The sequence below is a fragment of the Sylvia atricapilla genome, chromosome 6 (assembly GCF_009819655.1).
Source record: "Sylvia atricapilla isolate bSylAtr1 chromosome 6, bSylAtr1.pri, whole genome shotgun sequence".
Classification (NCBI taxonomy): Eukaryota; Metazoa; Chordata; class Aves; order Passeriformes; family Sylviidae; genus Sylvia; species Sylvia atricapilla.
In genome coordinates this window covers 14,908,957-14,921,028 of record NC_089145.1, presented here as the reverse complement: position 1 = coordinate 14,921,028, position 12,072 = coordinate 14,908,957, and the positions used below count along the sequence as shown (strand labels likewise).

Genomic DNA, 12,072 nt, shown 5'->3' with positions numbered 1-12,072 from the left:
CAATCCAGGACAGCCATGGATCAACATCATTTTCTCCACAGTTAAATACTAGCTAACTCAGATCACCAAAAACAATTACTCTATTCAAATTCCTGGCACAACTTGACATTCAGTTGCAACTTCAGAAACAGCACAGGCGTGCCCCATCTTGTCAAAGACATCCTGAGTGCACATGCAGCTTCAGGGAGCATGCTGGGAAGAAAAGGATGAGCTGATAAAGCTGAAGGGAGTTAGGATGTAAAACACTGTAAAAAATGTAAATGACCTTTTTTCTCTTCCCATACCAAAGGATGGAGAAGTTTCCCTGATGACTATGGCTGGCTGCTTAAAGTATCCTTGTGCAGTTTAAACATGAATTTATAAAATTAGGAATTACCAGAATAATCAAATATTGAATGCAAAATTAATTAAATTAGTAATAGCAAGCTAAAGGAAAAGTTCTGTAAACCACATTTCAGAAAGATGGTTGTGGAATAAATATAAACTTAATATTCTCCCCACTACACAAAGTTCATACATACAAGTCACATACAAGTACTTCACAACAGATTTTATTTTCTGTACACAGGATGCATCTGCTTTGCTGACCTTAACATTACGAGTTTTCAAAGGCAAATACAGGCAAATTAGAGAAAAAAAAAACATACTAGACCTTTCTGTTACTCCAAATAATGTGTTCATTCTTCAGAAGGAGGAATATAAATATAAAAATATCAAGGAAAAGCAAAGATGTTTTAACTCTTAATGAAGGAAAGAAACATAGCCTCAGATTGTAGCATGAACCTAAGAGTTGAGAAAACAGAAGTGTCACAGCATGACTTTCTGCAAGTCACCTTGAGAATACTAAATGAATATAGTTCTGCAAATCAGACACTTGGCTGTTCTGTGCAGCTGCGAAGTAGGTGAGATATTTTTTAGGACTTCATGAACTTTAGTTCATTTAGTATCTTCTGGCCAGTGAAATGCATTGTTAGGCAACAAATCTGCTCCCTGATGATATAATGTAACCATATTACATCAGAAAGGTTTTTATCTCAGGGTTAAATCATCAGGTCAAAAACATCAGTTTTGAATACAGGGCAATGTCTAGCTGTATTCCCTAATTGCAAACCAATCCACAAACTGTGTGTCAGTAGGAAACCCTCTGTTAACTCCCCCCGGCTCTGAACTGGTAATTAGGTATTGAGTACTTTGGGTAGTCAGGTACTTTGGCAGGGCTCCTGTTTCCTTGAAGGGATAGCTCCAAGAACACACCACCTCTGCCATCAGCCCTTCATGTCTTTCCCAGCTGTTTGTTCAATGCAGGTGCATTTGCCTTGTACTTACCTACTTGACTGCAACTGCAGGTTGATGATCTGTTCCCTTTTTCAACAAAGGGACTGTTAACTTCTACTATGCAAAGTGTTCTGGGTATACTTATGAGAGTTTTTAATAACAGCAGCTAGAATAAGTATCATAGTGGAGCTACCCACTTTCCTGCTTATGTAAAGATACTAAAGTCATCTGGAAAAATACTGTTCTTACTGTGGGGCAAATTACTCAGCTCCCATTTAGCAATAAATTTTTCTGACTGTAACACTGAGTCTTAGATAGAGATCAGCATGCAGGACAAATTAAGCAATGCCTGGAGAGCTAGAATGAACAAGAATCGTTATGTGGATTTGCTGACTGAGCAGCACCTTCACAAACAGAACTGGCAAGCCCTGTCGCTACCATTGAGAAGAAACTTCTTACAGGTTGGCTTTTTTTTAATGATGGATTTTTATTACATTTCCAGATGACATTATTAACCCACGTAAACAGGAATTTTACTTTGCATATAATAGAAAGTGTAAACAGAAATTTGAGTATCAGTATGTGCTCACTTCTTCAATGGGAACCCAGCACTCGCCTTCTAAATAAAAAGTCCTGTTGTTTTCAATTTGCACTTCCATTCTGAACCATTTGTAGATACTCCCTGTGTAGCTTTTCTTGGGTTTCATAAAGTTTCTTTAGCTTCTTAATTTGTCCTTTGCTAAGTTCTTTGCCTTCTGTATCATGGGTGGGAAAGCCCTGAAATATATATAAAAAAAGAGTATTTAAGATAAATTCTTGGACTGCTTTTTTAAGTTCTTTAAGTAATCATGTTTTAATAAGAGGGAGATAATGTCATAATGACAGGCTGTCAGGAAGGAGTGTATCTGGTCTAATTTTAGTCCCGTAGAAGTTTGACAGCTAACTTTGACTATTTCTGAATATTCCCTTCCTAGCTAAACAAGAGGCATAAGGGTGTATTTATTTTCTGTCCTGAGCTACATAAGGGAAGCTTAGACCACTAACTTCTAGATGGTTTTAGTTAAAAGAATAATGACTAATTCCTGAACAGATGGTACTCATACTAGCAGATTGAATTCAAGTCTTAAAGCAAAAGCAGCAAGAGATTTATATTCTTGATGAAGAAAGTATCAGCATTTTTATGGACATTCTCTTTGGCTTGCAGGGGTATTTCCCAGTAATTATCCTCTCCATTCTGACTTGTCCCCATGGCTTGAACTTGTGTAAGTGAAGGGGTGAGGCAGAAGTAGGATCAATGACCCAAATCAAGTAGAAGTGAAGAAACAGTGCTTTATGTTTTCCAAGGAACCTTTTTATCCCCAAGGGGAGCAATCAAGAGCAAAGTTATGTATACAGCCCCTTTAGAGAGCCTTTGACAGGAGAGAGCAAAACAGTGGGCAGAAGGGAACAGGATCTCTCCAAAACACATCAGGTCTGGCAGAGTTGGGGAGTTTGTACTTGCAAATGATTAGCCTGCCTAGCACCAGAGTAATAAATCTGTGAATGAACATCATAAAAATTCTTACCCGCAATTTATATTTTGCTTTGCAGTAAGAGGAGCCAAAGGAAATGTACAATGAATGTACAAAGGAACATAGAAGGAAAATACCCCTGAAATGATGGATAAGAGAGACCTTGCTCCCCAGGACAGAATAAAATTCATTTATCGCCTTTTTATTCTCTCCTTCCCTCCTCTTCCTACTTTAATAGCACTGCCCTGGAGGTTTGGAACAAGATTGCTATAAACATATAGAAATAAGTAGGTACAACTGGGGAAGGAAAACCACTCTCTATATGAAGAAAAGGCTCTTACATTTTCATCAAACATGGAATATTTGTCAAGTTCCAATTTAAACATTTCATGTGGTGGAATCTTCATTTTTTCCAGTTTTGCTGCCTGTAATATAAAACGTGCATTAACATCACAGTTAATTACTGACAACCTGTCACATATGCAAAAGTAGACTATAATTTCAAAACCAAGGAGCCTTAAATTCATAATTGTTTATTATGGGAAAAGAAACTTGGAGTGAGGAACAACTCAGTAGGTCTTAGCTGCACTTGTCTGGGGGAAGAACTGTTTTAAACCTGTAGACAAACACTTTATAAAACTGATGGATTGCAAAACCTCAAAATAATTTCCTTATATACTCCAAAAACTACATCTGATTCTTGCTAACTTGGTTCTTTAGTCAACACAAAGGGAATAGTTGCTATCATAAAGAATATTCAGCAATTAACTCACTGCAAAGGGAACCACCTCTATCAAGTTTCCTGCTGACAAACAAAGGTTTCTACGCAGGTCACAGAAGAATCAGATGCAGTAATTGCACTGAAAACAAACTGAACTCTCCCTCAGCACATCTCAGAGTCTTTTCCATGTAATTTTTCCAATGCAAGGGAAACACCTTTTTGAAAAAATGAAAAAAGGTACTTGGAATTTGTGGATGATAAATGCTGTTTATCTTGTTTTATCTCGGTATGTGGTGCTCTCTAAAAGTTTTCTTCGTCTTTTAACACAGAAATGTATTTCCTGTACTGTTAAAGTCATCAGCATAGCAAACAATATTGTCTCTTATGAGGTCATCTCCTCTGTCTACTCTCCATTCAAAGCCCAAAACCTTCGGCTATCTGAATTCCAATCACAGAGATAAAATATTTCCCTGCTCAATCGTAAAGAACAGGGGATTTCTTACAGAGAAAAAGAAAAGAAAAAAGGCTAAAAAAAAAAACCCTTTCACATATACCTATGATATTAGAAAGGGAATAAAATAATAAACATCACAAGCAAAATCTTCTCTAACAGTAACTATCATGTAAGATTTATCAATAAAGGAAGTAATACTGTTTATGGACTGAATTTAAGTGCTACAAGTTTTTTTGTAGTAAGCTTTTGCAGGCTTTAGTTGTGTTTTCAAAAATGGCTTCTCTATAAGATTTGGAAGTCCTGAACTGCAAGCCAAAGCCATTCTGAGCAGGAAATTGTACACAAAAAAAGAAATGGAGACCTGGTTAAGGCTGGGCAGAAAGCCTGTGTTCTAATATTCTTTCCTGCATGTGACTACTGCTGCCTACACTTTCCTTCAAAATGAGGTTACTTACTTCCTGCTGTTGTTTCTTCCTGGCTGCTTCCTCTTTCTTCCTTTTTTTCTCTTCTTCTATCTGTGAGAGACAGTGTTAGTGACAAAAAGGTAATGCACTATTTCATTTGATTGTTTTCTTCAAACCTGAGCCAGCTCCCCTGGATATCTAATTACAAGAAAGAACTGGCAGCGTGACCTGCAGCAAACCCACCATGCCTGATAATTTGGATTGTCAGATACTTCCTACTGTATGACTTTGATTTCATTTGCTTTTATTCACAGTTAAGCCAGTTTTAACTGTTCAGAATGCATTTTGCATGCAAAGAGGATACCTTTAAAAGAGTACCTAGAAGAAATTGTCTTATCATTTTAGAGGGAAAAATGTTTTGCAAATGACTTTTTAAAATGACTGTATTTCAATGATATTTTAAGCTCTTGCCTCAAACTGTGAAGATATCACAGTTCCTCAAGCAGCAGTTGTATCACTTGATGTTCCTAGGGAAACAACTATCCAAATTTAGCCAACTTGCTAAAAATCCCATCTTGCACTTGCCCAGGAGAGACCTGTCACTTCTCCAAGGGTTCTGCCAGTACTGAACATAATGCTGCTTCCAGGGACAAGGGGCTCTGGCTGCAGGTCCTACCCAGCAGCTATAAACAAACTGCCTTCAAATGTCACTCTGATGAAAACATCTGGGACTGTTTTTTTACCTCTCCCTTGTCTAAAACACATCAACATGAAAGTGCAAATGTTGGAAAGTCTTCCAAATACTATTTTATTATTTGGTAAAATTGAAGATGGACATGTGAAGTGTTACTTTTAAATATTATAAAGTCAAATATTAATGCTAGGAAGTGCCAAAAGCAGAGTTTCTGTACAGACCTTGTGCATGTGAATTCAAATTCACAAGCTTTATAGAGTAACATGGATTCTTGTCCCCACATCATGAATATCTCACTAATCCATGTTATATTAATTAAGATTTAGCCAGTACATTTTTTCCTCACATATGACATGAATACAGACTAGTTCTATGCAAAATGTTGACTTTCTTTGTACAAATGAAAGAAATCTGAATTAGCTTCTTACTGGAATTGTTCTTTCAGAGAGATAAGACAGCTGGAATGCAATACTGAACATCCTGTACTTATAGGAAGATCTTAAAAAGCCAACAAATAAAAAATATTAGAGGTATTTACTAGGTCCCACACAAAGATTTCAAGAAGCTGTTTCAAAAAATTCTTTTTTTTAACACACTTAAATTTTTGTATCAATTATCTTAGGTCATGTTCCTTGTTGCTAGTCTGCTATGATTTTTCTTATGAATTATCAAAGAAAAATAAAAATATCCATAACTTACACATTACTTTAAAATTTAAAAATACAGGATGCCTAAAATAATTACCTTTTTCTTTTCTTCTCTTTCTTTCAATAATGTGTCCTTATCCACTAATTTAACCACAGTTGGAAGTCCTAAAGAAGCAAAAAGATAAATTAATTTCTTGATTAGTTGAAGATAAATGTATTCACCCTGTGATAATTGTTTTCTTTTTCCATGCTGAATGCAAATACAAGTCAGTAGCTACTCAAAAGTGACTAAGAAATTAGGTGCTATACAAAAAGGTGAAAAATACTGCAATGTATGTTTTTTTTATTCTGTACATGTATTCCAATATACAGTTATATAATATATATTCATACATATATATACCATTATATATGATATAAATTATGTGCCAATATACATAATACATGTAAAATACATCTATGTGGTGCACACATGATATGCTATTGCTCTGCAATACCTGAGTTTACTAAATTATTCCAAATTAGTTTTGACAGTTTGTTTTCTCATTTAGGAAAACAGCAGGACTATAAAAACAGCCCCTACAAAGATTCAAGAGATAACTGGGTACCTTCATGATCTTCAAATCGAACTCCAAGTTCAGGCAGGATGTCATCCCGAAGAGCATCACTCAACTGCAGCACTTCAGTTACTACAGAGCACAAAAAATACTTTTAGTGAAGTAAAATTTGGCCAAAGTATACTTTTACCCAGCTACATAGTTACTTAAGTGCTATTAAGACATTGCTGCTCACTCTGAAAGAGAGAGAAAGGTCTTTTCTTATAGAGTGATAAGTAAGTCCTGCCTTATTTCAGCCACACAGAGAAGCAACATGTTTCTTTGCAAGGGCTTGAAAATCATAAATTTCTTCCAAGATACCCTCACTGTTCCTGAAGGGGAACAGAAAGAAAATCCAAGGCAATTCAGAAATGATGTAACAATTCTGCCAGGGTATGGTGGAAGGGTATATGACTCAGGAAAATCCTAATGCTTGCTGTAGGATGTGCAATTGGAAAGGTCAAAAACCTAATTTTAGAAAAATCACAAATTAATATATCATGTGCTAAATTGAACAGTGCCTTTTGAAGGACTATGATTTTGTTGATGTGATAACTACACATACACTTGTCAGAGGAACTGTAATCACGACATCATCTTTATTTCATGCAGTCTAGTTGCAGCAGAACAGAGAATTTTGGTTTGGCTTTCTGCATGGTGATCAAGACATCATGGCTAAATTTTTTTTTTCCCTTGCAAACTTATCAAAGAGTCTTAGATGACAGCAAATAATTAACAACTTAAGATTTAGCTGAAATATATGCTAACAGCCCTTAAGGGGAAAACAAATCTTCATACAAGATAATTTTTTGGATGAGAAATTGAATCAGTTGAGAAGCAGCAGAACAGTTAAGAGAAGAGGGACTAAATGCATCAAAGAGACCCAGTATGTTGCTGTTGTGAATTCAGTGGGATTTTTTCTAGGCAGTCTGGTATGAGGGAAGAACACTTAGCAAACAGAAGAAGTGTTCTCCCTTTCAGCAATTCTTAGCTGGTTAAACCTAAGAAGTACTCAGGGTCTCAAAGTTATTATTTCAGGCAGTGGAAGTGGAAGCTTCCCCATCCAGGCAGTTTCCTAAACACTGCACATTCTGGTAGATACAAGTACCATCCCTGAGCCTTCATCTCTTCCACAGTTCTCAGCTGTGAGTGAACAGCACTGACTATCCTAAAACCATAAAAAGGAACACGGTGTTTCAGTGCATGGTCGTGTTCTGTGGCTCTCTCTTTGCACAGGAAACCACCGCAGTGTATAGAATCTCTTGTGTCTGCTGTGAATGGAGTCATTGTTTCTCCTGATCCAGAGCAGTTACACACAGTGAACCACAGTCCTGTTTGATGCCACTCTAAATCAGCCATTAAGATAAAGCAGGGATCAGATTACCTCACTGGCTATTGACACTGAAAGATTTTGGCTCTAACCTAGGCACAGGAATTTCACATATCATATCAAGACTGTATCAGAAACACCTACTGCTCATTCACCACAACAGCATTTGCACAGTTATAGATGTTTACTTATCTAAAATAATGAATAATTGAAAGCTGAAGAAGAAGAAATCCATCAAGAAGAAACAGATAATGAAACATATTATTTATGAGAGGAACGTCCTCTGATCAATCCTGTCATCCAGACGAGTCAGCACCATGCTTCTTAAGGCTGAAGTGTGCCTGTTCTTTGCAGGTGGCACCTCCAGAGCAAATATGTTTAGGATTGGGTATGGGGTTGTTTATGGGCTGCCTCAGGACATCAGAAGGCTCTCACTGGGGACAGGGACCAGGAAACCAACCTATCACCAGTGCCCATCAACACCCCAGCAGACAGATACTCCTTGGGCCTGTGACTGTTCCTCAGACCTCTTCACTTTTTCTGTGAATTTCAAGCCAAAGAGTGTCAGATGTGAAACAGATGTTGAGATGTTGGGAATCAGAACACTGTGATGGAAAGGAAAAAAAGGAGCTTGAAAAGCATCTGGAGAATGCCAGATGTAAAGACTAGCAGCAAAAGAAGAGCAGGCAATGCTACAATGAGAGTTTGTCCCAGTTCTGATCAACTCATGACACATTCAGAAGAGGGCAGAAGGTGCAGAGGGCACTGTGAGAATTATTTATTAAGTCTGCATTTGAATGCTACCCATTTTGGATGACAGAAACATTTTTGCAGAGTATATAGATATTTTGATTATTACTAAAACCATAGCTTTAAAAATGGCTATTCTGTGAAATGTTTTGTAGATACATTTTCAAAGTGCATGTGTATGGATGGGGACATTTGTAATATTTGTCTGCAGGTTTTACAGAGCCACATGCTTTTTATTTAACATCTGAGAATACTTAAAGCAATACAGATTGTTTTCAATAGTATTTAACACAACTCTGTCAGCAACAGGCTATGATGAGGAAACTCCCCTTGCCTACAGCCATGCAGAGGCAATATCCCCAGCCACTAATCAAAACTTTTACAGTAACTTAATGCTTCCTGCAAGCAAGAATTTAATGGGAAAAGGGCAAGAAAGCAGTAGTATGTCAGTGCAGGTCCTGCCAACCACCATTCAGCTTCCATATTTCAAATAGTTTAAAAGAAAGGTGCCTACTTGGTCAAATTGCAGAATGCTACATACCCCAGCCAAGCAGCAACTAGGATACAGTTTGATTCTCACTGTCCAGTGTATTTCAGGCAAAAAATCACTGCCTTCCAAGTAGAGAATTCAAGTGCCAATAAGTAGTCTAGAGCCAAGTGTGTTCTAAAAACTATCTACAAGAAGCCCTGTGATATTTAAACCTTACTACTGCTAAAAGCAGAGATCAATTTAGTTCAACCATCATAAAGCAAACGGGAAAAAAAGCTTCATATAAACAAGTTTGTTAAATACCAAAGGATTAAAGCTCACATTTTTGGCTCCATCTTTGGAGGATATACACACTCTTGAATTAATTCAAGTTACAGAAAATATTTTCTGTTGGAAACTGTTGGAACTTATTACTAAGTCTATTTCTCAACATCAATTAGGCCTGTAAGAGTTTGACAGTAATAGCAAAGTAGTCATATTAGCAAATACAGTTTTGTGCTTTTAATGCAAATTTATCAGCTTTAGAAGGACTCCAAACAGTAATGGAATGAGACTCCAGAGTCTTTTCTAGCAGAAAAGGTTACCAGACCCTCAAGTAATTTTATTTTTTGTGTAATATATGGGTTACTTGTATGTTTTATGTATAAAAAAATGCCCTGTTTTGCCTTCAAGTACAAATCTCAGTGTCCAAGTTTTCTTAAAACAACAATCAAATACATGTTGAAGACATGCAAAATTCCACAGGGAACAGCAGAAAATAGTAAGAGCTCCTCCATTAGGAAATATCAGTAAAATCCAAGGAAGCTTAATGGAACAACCTTTTTAACACTCTACAGTTCTGCTGCCAGCACTCACAGCATGATCAAAGCTTTCCAGAAAGATTAAAAAAAGCACCTGAAGCTTCTAGCAAACTCCCAGATGAATTCTCCAAACAAAGCACTCAATTACCATCAGGGGAGCTACAATTCCAATTATGCTAACAAATAATAGTGAACATCTTGGGCTATTTAAATGCAGACACTATTACTGTGTAGCTATCTACACTTTTAAGAAAACACAAGCTCCCTGGGGAAGAGATCATGGGTACTTCCATACCTAGAAAGCACAGAGCGCCCTACCTTAGAAAAACAGCAGCTACACCCCATCATTCCAGAACTTTCAGATTCTTCAGGAAATGAAAATGAGTTTAGCAGCCTAAAAAGATTCCCAAATTAAAGAGACAGGTTGCAGAGATGCAAAAATTCAAAGTAGCTCTGATTTAAACATGCCTTTTATTACTTTTATTCTCTAAGCAAGGAGAGACTATCAGCTGCCTCACACCCACGCCTCCATCCAAGTTTGGTTCCTATGACCTCCAAGTCTTATGTGCAACAGTACAGGAAAAAGTGAACTCACCTTTCTTCTCTCTGGCGATCTGTCGCACTCCTTCTCTGAACTCAGAAAGAACTTGGAGGTATGGCATCACTGTAGATTCAATCTGCAGGATCATTATTTCCACAGTTAGCTAATCATCATTTGGATATAAAACATATCCCTACCCACTTCACATTTAAGTGCTCTTGGATGGAACTTGACCCTCAGGGCAGATCTATGACATCATTGCTCTATTGACGTCAAAGGATAGATGACAAGTTCAGCCCTTCCCCATTCCTCCTTTCAGTTAAATCCATCACTTCCACAGGGTTGTGCCCCAATCCAGCCAATATAACTATAATGCAATGCAGGGATAAAAACAGCACTCAGATGAATTTGCTCCTTCATGTTCTGTGTTGTCTTAGGAACAGCTGTTTATCAAATAATACCATGTGAAACTGATATTAGAAAAAATTTTCATTAGAACACAGATCAGTTCCTGAGATTTTAGCTTATGCTAACTGTACAGACAGTGCAATTCTCTATATTCCTCATACAATTCCCTCTCCCACAAAAAGTGGGGAAAGATTACTGTTGAATTATTTCATGTGTAAGTAAAAGCTAGGCACAGAATCTTAGAGAAAAAGTCCTGTGAGCCTGGTCTCAATGGCAGTGAATAGCAGCAGCAAGCAGTTAGTGAACAGCAGTGAACAGCTACAAAAACAACTACAGATCAGTGTCTGCCAACACTTCTCTGAAATCCCAAGAGGTAAAGCCAGGCCCTCAGGGGAAAGCCTAAATTAAAAGTTTCATTACTTTACGGGGGGGAGAGAGGAAAAAAAAATTGCAAACTTTTGTCTCCTCTACAATTTCCACGTCTTTCCTGTCTGTTTAATCCCCATGACAAATTTCTTTGCAATTAAGGGACAAGACAGTCTATCATGCTGTAAAGGTTTCCCTACGAAAAGAACCAAGGAGTTCTGTTAAAGCTTTTTATAAATGTGAACACTGCAATCAGTTTCATAATCACATCCAGTGCTGACAAGTTTGGCCCAAGGAACAGACTCTGGAAAGTGAGGAACAGTCACATCTTCATTCCTCCTCTGCACTGGAAGTACCTTTATGCAAATAAAGTAGTATGTGGAAAGCATTTTATTTCCACAATAACTAACTTGAGAGAAATGCTGAATTCAGTCGGAAAATGATATTATGGAGCTGAGGTTTTCTGACTTCAAATCTCTTATATCCACTTTTCAAGTAAATTACTGACCCATGGTAATTCAGCCAGTTTTTCATTTAGGACTTGTGAACTGGATTATGCCTTTTTTGAGATATTGACTCAATTGGTTCTTTCTAATTTAAATATGGAAACAACTGGCTTGACCCACAGCCTTCTGTAATTAAAGAGAAGTTTTTGAACTTTGGAAGTTCACCTCCTTTAATTTGTGCTAAAAAAATAAGAATTTGCATGGAGGACTGAAAGACAGTATAATATTTCATGAAACAGCCAAAACGTTTGTGATATTATGCATTTTTATAATATAATGCTTAACACCAGTAATGACCTGGGTGATAAAAACAAAAGCTTCTTGAGTGTAAAAGATGTTAGCACAAAATTCTTCTGGCAACTGTGCTACCAGTGTTGCAAAATGTGGAACGTGTAAAACTTTCTTCCGGAAGGATGTTGTTTAATGTTTGATTTTTGTATCCTTTCAAGCCTAATGAACAAGAAGGGAGATTTAATTCCTGGAACAGACAGCAGCTAACAAGCAGGCTCTGTGTGATGTCCAGGTGTTAAAAAAACAAACTACTTGTCGGTAGAATTGCCTTGTTAAGGTTTAGGGCTG

The 12,072-nt window shown here is 37.2% G+C and overlaps 1 protein-coding gene across 3 annotated transcripts in view; it reads right to left on the bottom strand.

Annotated features, from left to right (window-relative positions):
* Positions 1 to 1,742: 1,742 nt before the first annotated feature.
* CARS1 (cysteinyl-tRNA synthetase 1) overlaps positions 1,743 to 12,072 on the bottom strand; it is a 31,526-nt gene continuing 21,196 nt past the window's right edge. For all 3 annotated transcript variants that reach the window (XM_066320878.1, XM_066320877.1, XM_066320876.1), the window contains 6 exons: positions 10,268 to 10,349; positions 6,315 to 6,395; positions 5,804 to 5,871; positions 4,417 to 4,476; positions 3,128 to 3,211; positions 1,743 to 2,052 (listed from right to left, as the gene is read on the bottom strand). In XM_066320878.1, coding sequence (XP_066176975.1) covers positions 1,918 to 2,052; positions 3,128 to 3,211; positions 4,417 to 4,476; positions 5,804 to 5,871; positions 6,315 to 6,395; positions 10,268 to 10,349 — 510 coding nt within the window. In that variant the 3' untranslated portion in view covers positions 1,743 to 1,917. The remainder of the gene's footprint in view (positions 2,053 to 3,127; positions 3,212 to 4,416; positions 4,477 to 5,803; positions 5,872 to 6,314; positions 6,396 to 10,267; positions 10,350 to 12,072) is intronic.